At 34.7% G+C, this 15456-nt stretch overlaps 2 protein-coding genes across 11 annotated transcripts in view; both read right to left on the bottom strand.

The window, feature by feature from the left end:
• Positions 1–15456, bottom strand: part of LOC111050980 (multiple C2 and transmembrane domain-containing protein) — a 300854-nt gene that overhangs the window by 108043 nt on the left and 177355 nt on the right. The gene's annotated exons all lie outside the window — the stretch shown is intronic.
• On the bottom strand, positions 1305–15207 carry LOC120349923. Its single transcript, XM_039421457.1, has 3 exons — positions 13672–15207; positions 12611–12749; positions 1305–5000 (listed from the first exon to the last, which is right to left on the bottom strand). The coding sequence occupies exons 1-2, from the start codon at positions 14137–14139 to the stop codon at positions 12693–12695; spliced, it is 525 nt and encodes a 174-aa protein (XP_039277391.1). The 5' UTR covers positions 14140–15207; the 3' UTR covers positions 1305–5000; positions 12611–12692.

Raw genomic sequence — 15456 nt, 5'->3', positions numbered from 1 at the left:
ACGGTACCTTGTGGTAATCCAAAGTCGTTAAGTTTTGTAGTATTTGATTTGTAACTGTTGTTATCAGATATTAATTGTGTCCGATCACTTAAATAATTCTTAAATAATTCAAGGTGGAGTCCTCTAATCCCGTACCTCTCCAATTTTTTTAGTAATTTATTGTGGGGAATGGTATCACAGGTCAATCATTATAGCTAGGCATTTGTTGTTATTGGAAGACATGGCTTCAGAAACTTCATTTGTAAAGGCGGCCAGAGCATCCTCAGTATTTTTGTTACTTTGGAAGCCATATTGATCCCTATGAATCATGTTGTGATTGTTTATAAAACCCATCAATCTAGTTTTAATTGCTTTCTCCATTATTTTTGCTAGATTACTGATTAAACTTATGGGTCTATAATTCTCCGGAAGATCAACGTTACCTGACTTGAAAAGCGGTTTAATTCTGGCTGTCTTGAAGCAAATCGGGAATTTACCAGCCTCAAAGCATTTATTAATGATGAAACATAAAGGTTCTGCAATCCAAGTAGATATTTTCTTTATTGTAATATTATTGATATGGTCTAGTCCGGGGCTTGCTGAATTCTTCAAATTTTTTATAATACATTTCATCTCAACACTCGTAACAGGATTCAGGGTAAAATGTTCGTTTATTAATGGGAAGTGGTCGTTGTATATTTCATCACAATCTACATTCATAGCCGGAATTTTACTAGCATATTCTCTACCTACATTTGCGAAAAAATTGTTTTATTTATTGGGGTCAATTTTGATATTATTTCCTTTGTCAGCATTTTTACCAATAATTTATCTCATAACATTCCATAATTTATTACTATTGTTTTTGTGTTCCTCTACTTTATTTTTATAATAATTTGTTTTAGTGATATTGATCAACTCATTCAACTTATTTATATAATCTTTAAACTTGTTTTTTAATAAAGTGTTATATGGCTGTTTAATTAGTTTTAATTTCATTGTATCCCTCACATTTATTGACTTGATAAGACCCGGTGTAATCCAAGGCTTTAAGGCTCGTTTTTTATGTGGAGTAGATTTCATCTTTGTAGAATTCTCTATATGACACCTAAGTCCCTCCACAAACAATTCCGTCAATGAATCAATACCGACGTCATCATTAGAGTACAAGAACCCCCAGTCCTCGTATTCGATGCATTTAGTCAGTAGTGCATAGTCAATTATAGGAAAGCTACTTTTTTGTTTCATCTGTCTGTTATTTGATAGATGGATGTGTAAAGTAGTCGAAAAGTGATCTGTAATTGATGTTTTTAGATATTAATTGTGTCCGATCACTTAAATAATTCTTAAATAATTCAAGGTGGAGTCCTCTAATCCCGTACCTCTCCAATTTTTTTAGTAATTTATTGTGGGGAATGGTATCACAGGTCAATCATTATAGCTAGGCATTTGTTGTTATTGGAAGACATGGCTTCAGAAACTTCATTTGTAAAGGCGGCCAGAGCATCCTCAGTATTTTTGTTACTTTGGAAGCCATATTGATCCCTATGAATCATGTTGTGATTGTTTATAAAACCCATCAATCTAGTTTTAATTGCTTTCTCCATTATTTTTGCTAGATTACTGATTAAACTTATGGGTCTATAATTCTCCGGAAGATCAACGTTACCTGACTTGAAAAGCGGTTTAATTCTGGCTGTCTTGAAGCAAATCGGGAATTTACCAGCCTCAAAGCATTTATTAATGATGAAACATAAAGGTTCTGCAATCCAAGTAGATATTTTCTTTATTGTAATATTATTGATATGGTCTAGTCCGGGGCTTGCTGAATTCTTCAAATTTTTTATAATACATTTCATCTCAACACTCGTAACAGGATTCAGGGTAAAATGTTCGTTTATTAATGGGAAGTGGTCGTTGTATATTTCATCACAATCTACATTCATAGCCGGAATTTTACTAGCATATTCTCTACCTACATTTGCGAAAAAATTGTTTTATTTATTGGGGTCAATTTTGATATTATTTCCTTTGTCAGCATTTTTACCAATAATTTATCTCATAACATTCCATAATTTATTACTATTGTTTTTGTGTTCCTCTACTTTATTTTTATAATAATTTGTTTTAGTGATATTGATCAATTCATTCAACTTATTTATATAATCTTTAAACTTGTTTTTTAATAAAGTGTTATATGGCTGTTTAATTAGTTTTAATTTCATTGTATCCCTCACATTTATTGACTTGATAAGACCCGGTGTAATCCAAGGCTTTAAGGCTCGTTTTTTATGTGGAGTAGATTTCATCTTTGTAGAATTCTCTATATGACACCTAAGTCCCTCCACAAACAATTCCGTCAATGAATCAATACCGACGTCATCATTAGAGTACAAGAACCCCCAGTCCTCGTCTTCGATGCATTTAGTCAGTAGTGCATAGTCAATTATAGGAAAGCTACTTTTTTGTTTCATCTGTCTGTTATTTGATAGATGGATGTGTAAAGTAGTCGAAAAGTGATCTGTAATTGATGTTTTTAATACATTACCAAAAGATTGTTCAATTATATCATTATTATTAGTCTTGAGAAAAATATAATCAATACAAGTTTGTGTAGCTTCTATTACTCTCGTGAAAGAATTAATAAAGGATTCAAAACCATTTTTATTTGGTATATGAATATATTCACTTGTTATATTGTTATTTGCATTCCAGTCAATGTTCATATCTCCAACAAAGACACAATTATTCTTATCTTGAATTGATTGGAGGCTATTCTCAATACTGTCTAGGAATGTAGCAACATTACCACTAGGGGAGCGATAAACTGCAATTATCAGTAATTTGATATTGCCTATCTCTACATTCAAACTTAACGAGTTAGCATTTTGTATATCTATTGAATAAATCAATATTGCTGGTATCGTATTGTGTTATTGAGAAGAAAGCTACAAAATGCATTTATACAGTTGAAATGCATGCATGTTTGAGTGACTGTCAGTATGGCTTCAGAAAAGACAAAAATATACCTGATGCTCTATTTGACATTTGCAAAGCCATAATAAAGGAATGAATGAAAATCAACGGATGATGCTTCTATTCCTTGATCTGAAACAAGCCTTTGATTCAGTTGACAGGAACAAATTATTGAATAAATAAAACCTTAATGGAATTTGAGGAACTGTGTTGGCATGGTTCAGAAGTCATCTGCCAAGTCGCCGTCAGTTTGTTTCCTTGATGGACATCAGGGGTGAAGATGTGGCGGTTGACTTTGAGGTGACTCAGGGAAGCACTTTGGGCCCAATCCTTCTTTTAATCCATATGAATAATATATCAAAAGTAAATATACATGGGAGGTTATTTTTGTTTGCAGATGATGCATTAATATTTTTGAAAGGGCCCAACTGGGTAGAAGTTTGAGAAAATGCTCAAAATGACCTTCTTCACAAGAAAACATGGCTTGATCAGAATACCTTGACAATAAACACCACGAAAACGAAATTTATCCCAATATCATTGAGACCGAAGACCGATTACAATTTATCAAGTTTGAAAGTTCACTGCTGTGGGGATTTTCTCAGTGTTAGCTGTTCTCATGTAGCTGTTCTTGCATTGAATTGGTCACTTTCTACAAGTATTTGGGCGTTTTTTCCACCATAGGATGAGGTGGTCTGCTCACATTGAATACATAGAGAAAGATTTATAGACATAGGGAAATATAGGCATTTAGAATGATGAGTGATGTACTGGATAGGAGAGAGATTAGAATGGCATACTTCGCATATACCCAGTCCCTTTTGGAGTTTGGTATAGTTGCATTGGGTGGCGCTTGCAAGACGGTTCCTCAGCCACTCTTTATTGTCCAGAAAGCCATCCTGAAATTAGCTCTGAAAAAAAACCTCGTTTCTTAACTAACATTCTCTTTGAGGAGACTGCGGTCCTGACTGTAAGACATCTCTTCATTAAAAACATTTTAATACATTTATTTTCCAACATGAACATCCTTGGGCCCATTTCACATAGGCATCAAACGCGGTATGCTATTCACTGGTTACAGCTATACCCCTCCAGAGATTTCTAACACAAACCAATTCCTTCTATATTTCACATGTTCTGTATCATAACTTGGCTCGTCACTTCCCACACCAGATAGAATTTCAGGACGTCTCGAAATCCTTATTCAAATTGAAATTAAAGGAATTTTTAATACAGCTGGGAGTGGACAATGCATCATCACAACAAATTATAACACCTACCCTGATCGATAAATTCGTTGTTGGTGACAACCTGTCTACTGTTCTTGGAATTTGTATGCACCACTACACTAATAATTCTTTATTTTTTGAGCTATCCAATAATTCACTATATGTGATAATTATATTCAATAAGTTTCTGAATGCATCAAAATGAGTGATCCCTTCCTCTGTAAAACTTGTAATATGCAACTCTAGTTTGCTTACAGGCATTTTTTGCCCATGCAGACCATTTTCTAAACTTTATTTGGCTTTAGTGTATTCATGAGGTAGTTTTTATTCTTTGTTGTTGTATTATATTGAAAATGAGTACATAAGATTTTTACTTTGTAAATGTTTTTTTCTTTTTAAATAGATATATTTTGTCTGATTGATGGAAAAATAACAATTAATATGTTGCAGTATTTGAGCATAATTTTATTAAGTATGGTATTCATACAGATATGGTAAGAGTAGCTTGTGAACCCCAAAATAGCTCATACTTTCAAAAAGTGAGAGTGATAGGATGATAGAAGACTCTGAGACATTTTTAAAGGTTCGCAAGGGTTGAGAAAATAGTTGAAAGCCTCAGGCGAAACTGACAAGACCCAGAATCCATTATTGGCTGTTGCAGTGAGCCAGAGATCAATAGGAGAAGCTGAACTTCCACAAACTCTTCACCTTCAACTGCAAAGTCATTACGATGCATTGACGTCTCTATTTCCATTTCACAAGTATAACGTCAAGACATTTTCACAGTGAACTGAGCCAAACGTCCAAGTCCACTAGCTAGAATAATGAGAATCAAGAATGAATTTGAGATTATTCTCATAGCTATGCAGAGTGAATTGAGGATTTATATGGTTTGTTAATGAACTAAGCATATGTAGCAATACTCAACTATCTAAAGATAAAAATCTTTATGACAGTTGTCTTTGCCTTCATGATGCTAAAGCATAACATAAAATGCAGGATACTGTCAGAATATCAGTGAGTGAGAATAGAGTTGAGTAAAGAAGATATTCAAAGTGAATGTATTAAATGTGAGAATAGAGAAGTTTCAACAGTTGAAAATATATACTAATTAAAAAACTTGACTTTGACAGCCAGTATTAATAGAAGAACTCATGTTCAAACCTGAAAAAAACTCACCATATAGTATTACAACTGATAAGTGACCTGGAAATTGCATAAATGAAAAACATACAACGACTCAATGATATTGACCAGTAAATGGCAGATCTTGGACGTTGACTGATTGGCACGTAGCTAAACGAATTAAATGGAAATTAAAAAAATTGAGTTCTTCGATCTCAGGTGTACATTAGCAGATGATACCTCTTTGATAACCGGTATCTCCAGTTTTCAACGAATGAACTTTTCCCCATTACATTCATACGTTTGAATACTGAACAAACAGAGCTTCAGCACTTAGTGAAGAGCTTTTTTAACGTGTCACATGTAGGCGTCAATCATCCTGTGCTTGACACAGGGCCCTAATATTGGCACGATACTTCTTCTGTCATCTGTCACCCGTGCTTTTCCACTTGCTTGGCAATCCTGGAAAAGCTGACACAATGGCGATATTTTTTCGTCACATTTCGCGGGTATGGGATAGAGGAGCAAACATGACAGTAACAAACGAAACAAGCAACCGCTTTCCCGAAACGCATCATCTGGTGCTCGGTGGAATATTTTACCGGAGAAATGAAGATCGATTCAACATCACAAACATTTTCACAATGCAATCTCATCTTTATCGCTCCAAATCAAACTGGGATTGGAAAAAAAGGTTTGATACTGATGGCTGTAATCTGATTCAATGATTATTATGACATGGAAAAATTATCATGGAAGATTTGGTCTCAATTCCTGAATAGACGATCTGTAGCACATTTATTGATGTGTACCGGTGGCATCATATTGCATAGTGAGAAATACATATTAATTTCGGCCAAATGCAGGTTGTTTCTCTTTAAAATAAATGTACATCAAAGTCAAAGTATTCAAACATATTTTTGAATTTTGAACTATCTGAATAACTCACTTATGAAACTATCATAAAAACATACTGTAATGAAGATCTGAGAAATTGTTTTTCATATTACAATCTAAAAGGAAAAAGAAAACACCATGACACTCCGGGGCGTCTAGAGGGTATTCTCGCAGTAAAAGCGGGGTCTGGGGGCTATCCTTCGAAATTTTTTAGAATTTTAGAGTGATATGTAAGTATAAAACCTTGTTAGCCCCCTCCCCCCCATGGAACCGCCAATGTGAGAAATATGTTTGTAAATTTTCATTGAACAACACTGGGAGAAAAAATACACCATACCATACAAAATAAAAATGGTATTTCCAATTTCTAGATTATTCCTTTATCAATTGCTTGAAGATGTGTTTGAAGCATGTGTTTATATATTAATTCATTGAAGCAATAGAATGAAATCATCTCACTATACAATACAGTAATGTAGGTACTCTAGACTCGACACCCATAACTAAATACCGTACGTGATTGTAGACGAAACCTAATCACAAACTGTTTGGTAGCGATTCCTACAATGGCCAGGCGGAGATTGCACTGTCGGGAAACTGATGAAAAATAAGGTGTGGATGAAGCTTGATTGTTGGAGGAAAATGGGAAGATAGATAGAATAAGCAAACACTACACTCCTCCTATCGGGGAGTGAAGTTCAAGGCTATACAGCTACACATACAGTATATAGTGTCTGTCTTGTATTCTGTATTTGAATTCTAGGAGTGTCGAGTGGCAAAAGAAATGACATAAAAAATTGCCTTCAACTTCAAAGTACGCGAAAAGAAAACAGGTGGCTGTTGAAATGCTGCGATTTTGGCAACCTTTTCACATCTGTTGGATTAGTTCCAAACAAAATTAATAGAAAGAGTGAACATTGCTTCAAAAAACAGACACTGTTCAATATCTGCGAAATTTCCCTCATAACTGCAGACATTTTCATAAATTCACCAATATTTTTCCAAATGGAGGGACAAGACAAGAGAGAAAGTGATAGTGGGTCTAGTACAGTGTCTACTTCTAATCTACAACTTGAATGATATAAGTAGATAACTGTCTCGGACGTAACTGAGGATATTGCCTACACATTTTCAAAACTGATGATGATAATCCAATTTATCAACAATGTATTTTTTTGTAGCGTTTTCATTGCTATACATGAATTTATTATTGGTATCTGACTATCTGCTAGTAAGAACTCTTGAAAATTATTGTTTAGTCCTAATTGACTGTTATAAATTAGGATAATAATATTTTATTTTGTAATAGGAAGTGACTTCGTACTATTTTAGTTCGTGGTTGTTTGAATGTCATCATTACTCTTATTTGACAGCCAATTGTTATGTATAGCCTAACGGTGACAGTATCAGAGAAATCTATATCGTCTCCAAGAGTGTGTTGAAGAAGAAAGATGAATTATTATGAATCGACCTCATGATAGATTTAATTTAAAGCTGTAATGAACAATCTAAGAACAATGAAAGACACAATAATCAAGCAATATTTGGAGATTAAATACTTCATTATCAATCAATCTGGTATGAAGTAAACAATGATTTAGAGATTCAATATTTAGAGTAGATAACAAAAAAATTTCGCAACTTTTCCAGTAAGGACATTCTTATAGTACAAGTTAATAAAAGGCAATGGCAGTTGTATCTAATCATAGGTACCATCTCTGTCAGTTGACCGATCAAACTTCCATGGAATGTCAACTCAATAGAAAACACTTGAATACAGAATGAACAAATCGTGACTATTATACTATAGAGCAATACAATTATTCAAAATAGATATACTTTCAAATAGTGGAGTGTCCAGCATCCCAAGGCTAAACCTAAAGGATATGTACAACACAAGTCAGAACGAGTCAAGTTTTGATATTAAAATCAGGCGGGTTGTTATGGCGCCGGACTCTGGTTTTGGGCAGAAAAAGGAATTTTGCAATATTATTATTATATGGAATTTGATTTTGAATGAATAAAATTTCCCCGTTAAGACATGATAATGTTGTAAGAAAACGAAAAATAATGGTATGCATCAATGCATGTGATTGAAATGCTACGATAAGCATGAATGTAGGTTATTTATAAATACTTTTTCATCATTAATACAAGATTTCACTTTCATATATTTTTAAATAGTTTTTAGACCCAGGACCCCAGGAGAGGTTATTCCATATCCCCCAAAACCCCCCGGTAATCTCCGCCACAGGACCGTTCCGCCACTGCAAAAATTGTCATGACAGCACTGATTAAAATGATTCGAAGTTTATTGGGCCATATGAATAAAGTTAAGCATTTGCTTATTCTTCTAAAATATAGAGAATTTGCTTCATTTTCTATGAATAAACGTGAGCAAAACTATTTGCTCATGCTCATCAAAAAAATAGTTTGAGCATTTGCTCAAAAGAAAAAGCTTACACTCAAAATTGTATGAATAAAGTACAGCATTTGCTCAACTTTTGAAGCAAATGCTTTAGAAAAGGTGAGTCTAGTCTAGAGCAGCTTTTCACCTTTTACTCATAGTAAAATGGCTCAACTAACTCGTATGAGGAAGAGGAAACTATACCAGATACGATCACAACCAATAGTTGAGAATTATAAAACTCTTTTTAGATTCAACCATGGAATATATCTTCTTCTTCTATATATATAAAAGCAAAATGTCACTCTCACTCACTCGCAGAACTAAAAATCTACCGGACCAAAAACATTTAAATTTGGTAGGTATGTTCAGTTGGCCCTTTAGAGGCGCACTAAGAACGGATTTGGAAAAATTTCCAAAGATACGCCCAAAATCTGCATTTTTCCAGCGTTATTTAGCGTTTTCTCAGCTTTATCGAGAACAGAAGAACAGAATATTTTCAAATTTAGTACAGAAGCTCAGCTAGGGTGTAATAATGTTGTGTTAGAAGGAATTTGCAATAACGTCAAAGATACGCCCAAAATTAGCGTTTTTTTGTGCGTTTTCTCAGTTCTTTCATCAAGTAATAGACAGAAAATGTTCAAATTTGGTACAGAGGTTTAGCTGGAATCTAAAAATTTTGTGATGAGGTGACTTTAATATTTCATCAAAGATACGCCCAAAATCAGTTTTTCCAACGTTTTTCTCAGCTTTTCTGCGTTTTCTCAGTACTTTGACTTCCTGATGGAAAGAAGCAAATGTTCAAATTGAAAAGTTGAAAAAAATTATCCAAGCTCAAATGAAAAATGCAGGCGAGCGAAGCGAGCCCGCTAATCTCATTTTTTGACGTTCCAGTCGGGGGTCCAGGGGGCGTAGCCTGACGGCTAGTCATCATTATTCCTACAAAATAATAAATACAAAAGATAGCTATCTGATAGCCATCACAAAATAGGAAATAGGCTTTGAAGAAGATGAGAGTGTAGACGATTATAAGAAGGCTATTGATATTATAAGATTATGCTGAAGATTATTATAGAGATGACATTTTTTCACGGTATTATTTCAAAATTCTAAACTCAACTCACCTAAAACTCAATTCATAAATAGAAAAAAGAGCAGACGACGCAGACACAAGCGGTGTCTCCTACTTGCATATTTAGCGCTTACATGAGCTATAAAAACAAAGTAAGGCCACAAAGGCGAATCAGCTGATGAAAAATCTTGAAAATACGTGAACATTTGCTCCAGAGTTTAGGAGCATAAGGTAAGAGTAAAAGGTAAAGCTTATTCATATAAAAATGAGCGAATGCTTATGCTTCTACCTGATGCTCATGAGCAAAACCTTATGCTCCATGCTCATGCTCATGACCATAATGATTTGGTTTCAATCATATGGTCCAATGAAGCTGCTGAGTCAAAAATTGTGTTCCAGATATTGTGTCCATTTACATTTTACATTGTCAAATTATTTATTGTTGATGTATTGAGTATTTCACACCCAACACTAAAGCTGCTATAACAATTGATAAAAAGCATAAAATGTTGAAATGAAATTGAGTTTCATCAAATTGAAGAAAATTGAATGCTCTAGATCCCAACGTTCAGAACTCATTTTTACAATGCATTGTTATTGAATAATAAGCCCTGAAATTAGAAAAAAATTGAAGAAAAATTGTCTTTTCAAAGACTTTCCAATATAATGCCTGTAAGCCAGATATGAAAAAACGCAACTTTTAAACCACCCTCATCCCTTAAGCACAAATGGTAGGGATGAGAACTTTGGATATGTTTACCTTCTAGTAGTTCAAACAAAGCTGCGCCAAACATTTTGTATTTATTATTTTAAATTGTGCTCCAAACATTCCCTCCAAATTCCCCTGTCAATTGATCTATTGTTGTCAAACTGAATATATTACACTCAACACTATAACGGCTGCAACAATCGTAGGGAATTATCGTTGTAAAATATCGCTTAAAATAATGAAATAATACATGAAATTGAAGGAGTGAGGACTTTTGATATGTTTACCCCCTTACTATCCTACACAACAGGGCTGCGGGGTCAAAAATTGTGTTCCAAACTTTTCCCTCTATAACCTTTCGTTGACTGGACTATACAGAGTGTTTACGAACTCCATACCAATACTCTAGGGCATTGTTCCCGGGTAAAACACATAACCAAATATCATATTTAAATTGTCCGGAAGTCTTCAGTTACTCACACAGCGGCCATTTTGTTTTTTCACTATTATTTTCCAAATAATGGTTAAACATAGGAAGTTGAAACTTAAAATTCATAAAACAAAATGGCGTCCATTTTAAATTTTGTTCCTTAAATAGCTCAAAAACCGTTGATTTTACAAAAAAATACAATAATAACTTTTCTTAGTAAGTTTAATTACCTATCGATTATTATTATTATTGTCATTTGTTACGTGAAGCCACAAATCTGAGCAGAGCTCAAGTGGCATGTAACATGTCATGAACATTTTTCTATGCTAAGAGTATGCATCTGTATCAACTCAGAGTATGAAGGCACCACAACATCCCTCCATTGTATAGGGACACGCTTCCACAAGTACATCAGTAATTGAAGACAAGAAAAGCCTATGACTACCACATAACCGATTGATTCCAGATTATTTTTATGATTGGACCAATATTAACTGAGATATGGCGGCCTTAGTGATAGGTGACCACTGAAAGTTAATGCTAATAGAGCCGCCTCAATGATGCAACAATATCAATTTGCATTGCATGTTAATAGTAAACGATTTTAGGTAATTTCAAATAATAAAATAACGTTACCTAACCCTCTAAAGGTGGGTCACCAACCACTAAAGCTGCAATATCTCAGTTAATATTGGTCCAATATTGAAAAATCTGATACCAATCGATAGGCAATTAAATTTACTAAACACGGTTATTCTTGTAAAGTTTTTGTAAAACCATCGGTTTCTAAGTTATTTAGGAAACAAAATTTTAAATGGACGCCATTTTGTTTTATGGATTTGGAAAATCATCATAATTTTTTTGTAGCTTTGTTTAGTTGTTATAAATGATTGTGCAAAGTTTCAATTTAGTATGTTCAACCATTACCGTATTTAAAAAAAAAAATTAGTGAAAAAACCAAATGGCTGCTGTGTGAGTAACTGCTGAAGACTTCCGGACAGTTTGAATATGATACTTAGTTATGTTTTTTACCCAGTAACAATGCCTTACAGTATTTGTAGGGAGTTCGTCAACACCTTGTATATGATTTGGTCAATTTTAGTATTATGTAGCTTATTTTAACCTATTAAGTTCATTTAGTTATTTTAGAATTTTCAATTTTAATTTTTAGTTGATTTTCTCGAAGTTCATGGTTCCTGGTGGAATTTCAAATAATAACGATACATCGTTTTGTAAACCCCTGGAGTTGAAGTTGATCTTTATAATTATTTCCTAGTAAGCTGTATAGGCTACAACGAACAGTTGTATAGAACAGTTGTAAGTACCTATCGAATTATTTTTTGCAAAATATACAGTTCTTCCAAGTTCCGTACTGTAATTTGATGTTTCTCCTTTCAACTGACAATTACTGATTTATTTTCAAACTTGATTATTGAAGTTAATTGATTCGAGCTTCCGATTTGATGCAAGCGAATTATAATAATTGAGCTAGCACGGTGGAGCTCTTTGAAGGTCTTCCCAAACAGATATTTGCTTTGATAATAAGCAAGCAAATTATATGAGAGCTTCTATAAAAGCCCATTTCTAGAAATAGACATCGCTATTGACAAGTTCAAACGAGAGTATTTATTGAATATCTCTGTGTGCAGTTCAAAGCACAAAAGCAGTCTGAGACAGCTATATTGACAGTGTGACAACAAGCATGACAAGAGCATTCACTCGCCTGTAGAAAGCTTTGGAAAATAATCCTATCAGATAATACTGGTTGAAAATAAATTATGATTACCTCATATCATGACTCGTTTCAGATTGAAAGCGGATGAGTTGAGATGGTACGAATACAATTGGAAAATACAATAATGAGTTTTTTATTCTATGTGATGGTTGAATAGTTCCTTCTTCGAATAGGCCCACATTATTGTATCCTAAAATGAATTCAGATTAATTTAATCAGATATCTGTACATTTCACAGGCACATGAATTTTTATGTTCTATGTATTCATGTTTATGTATTTGATGTAGGCACGAATACTAATACCGTACTGGAGCATAAAAATTCTGATTTTAAAATGAAGCATTGTGCATGCTCCGTGAGTATTTTATCTTTTTCATGTCCAATTTTCAATTGGAATGCAATTTTCCAATTCTTAACAAGATGTAGCTTTCATACTGATAGGCTGCGACCAAATTATCTGGAGTGATCATTCATATTAAACCATGGATGTAATTCAAGTATTGTTGTACCTACATTGATGTATTTGAAGTAATGCTGAATACTCATAACGAATACAAATTCTGACTGAGATAGAGATATTTTAAAGTGCAGGCTCCGTGCACATGAAACTTACACTTTTTCTTCATACCTTACACCATTTGAATGCAATTTTACACTTACTTACAAGAAGTACATACTGATGATGGGTGAACTCAACGTCAAATAATTGATATTCAAACTCGATGTAATTGAATATGTCCATATGTTTGTTGTGAATTGATATTTAGACAAATTGGATTTTATTATGATTCTTAAATGAAGCCTTGTGCATGCTTCTCAAGTTCTTGATATTATATCTTCAAATTATTCATAAAATGCAATTTCTCATTTCTTAACTTGACAAGAATAGTAGACAATAGTTGGTCATCATACAAAGTGAACTAAACATTGATAACATTTAAGATAACCATGTATTTGTAGTCTATGTATATTTATGACTCTCAAATGGAACCATGTGCATGCTTCGTGCTTACTTCATATTTTTGAATGCAATTTCACACTTTGTTAAAGGAATTATTGGCTACACATTTGGTAGGTTGAGGATTTGAGGTTATGAATGAGATGGTGTCACCTTGTGTACCCGATCACTGCGCTGCTTGATGCGCTGACCGAGCTTCTCGAATAGAGTTTCCTGCGAGTCGTGAGCGGAGGAAGCGGCGTCCGGGTCAGGACACTCGGTGGTCGATCGCCGGGGGCGTCCTCTCGCCTTGGGCTCCTCGTCATCCTCCTCGTCGGCACTGTCCTCTTCATCGGCCGACACGCGCGAACACGACTCAGTGTCCGACTCGGTGTCACGCAGGATTATGTGTCGCAGCAGGTGACGTCGGCCTCCCGGTGCGGCGGCATCCTCGACCGCGTCGTCGGTCGTCGTCGACCGTCCCAGCCGCGCCAACCGCGTCCGCACGCGCGACAAGCGACCCGCCGCCGCTGAAGGCAGTCCGTCAGCCGCTGACTGCGACTGCTGCCCCTGCTGCATCAGCTCAGCGATCAATGAACACTGACTCAAGCTCAAGCGAGCTCTACACTCTCCACTCTCCATGCTCAACAGTGTCGCGCATGCGCAATAAATCCCCTTCCCTTCCCCCAACCATGGTCCCCCAGCTGCGTGCAATTTGTAAACAAAGAGGCACTTGCAGGAAACAAGTGCAAGTGCCTCATTACCTAACCCCTAACCTCATCACTCTCGTTATTGAATTAGTAGCGAAAGTGTATCATTAAATTCGCGCGAAATTTATTCCGGTTGGAGAATCTTTTGTTTTCAAGGACAGGCACACGGGATCCCCAATTTCGTGAAACACACGTAGACAAAGAAGAGCTCTGCTAATTTCGAGTTCCAATTCAAGCCTTCGATAATAGAAAGATGGTTAATTCTCTATCTTGTAGATTATCAAAACTTCAATCAGCAATAAACAGCATCAATCTAACAGATATTAACATGAAAACAAACAATTATTAATCACTTCATATTATGAAGAAAAACCATTGATAACAAGGAACCTGACAAGCAAATGATAGGAACAAGGACCATCAAGACATCATAAACAGGATTGAATATAATGTCAGGAATTGTGAGAATTAGGAAGCGGTTAGGTCCGTGATCGTGCTGATAAATTATCATTCATAGAAATCAAGATTCATGTGTCTCGTTAACTCCGTTCTTATGACCAATTAAGGAGCTGACATCGCTAAATATAATTTATGAGTTTCAAAATCGCTTCCCAGTGATCTGGAACCCACTTAAACCACTCATCCTCCATTATCAATCTCATTAGCAATGCACACAACCTGGAGCGCATCGCCCTTGGCAAAAAATAAATGAAAATATAAATTTATAAATAATAATTCATCAAGACGTACAACATTATTAGTCTGTAATGATAAGCAAATAATATAAGATGGTTTACACCATCACACCATCCCATTTCTTGGATTTGACGAAATAATCAACCAATGGAGTATTTTATTATAATTTCTCGATTCACATAAATTGGTAAAAATTTAAAATTCAGGTATCTTTCCTTTCAAGTTTCGATATATTTTTTTCTTTAATTTTTCATCCTATATGCCACTTACGCTAAATATGGATCAGGAATACATTGCTTTTAATAACATTGTAGAAGTAACACGACAATTGTTAAACACATAGAATATGTGAAAAAAATATATACAGATATTTTTTTATAGAGTACTAGCAGGGTACCCGTGTTTCGCTACGGGAATTAAATGTTCAGATTATTTTTGTAAAATATTTATAACCTGAGTTCTACCAAAGCCGTTAAATATTTAGGTGTGATTGTTGATGAAAAGCTTCACTGGTCTCAGCATATATCTATCATAAAAAACTATCTGTTACTCG

Source organism: Nilaparvata lugens, chromosome 2 (genome assembly GCF_014356525.2).
Source record: "Nilaparvata lugens isolate BPH chromosome 2, ASM1435652v1, whole genome shotgun sequence".
Classification (NCBI taxonomy): Eukaryota; Metazoa; Arthropoda; class Insecta; order Hemiptera; family Delphacidae; genus Nilaparvata; species Nilaparvata lugens.
Note: the sequence above shows the minus strand (reverse complement) of the source record. Positions and strands in the feature narration are given on the sequence as shown.

Excerpts from the sequence above, each read along its gene's own strand:
- LOC120349923 (XM_039421457.1), bottom strand. The coding sequence starts at position 14,139 with ATGGAGAGTGGAGAGTGTAGAGCTCGCTTGAGCTTGAGTCAGTGTTCA. Across the intron at positions 12,750-13,671 it reads GCAGTGATCGGGTACACAAG|GATACAATAATGTGGGCCTA; the intron begins GTGACACCATCT and ends AATTCATTTTAG.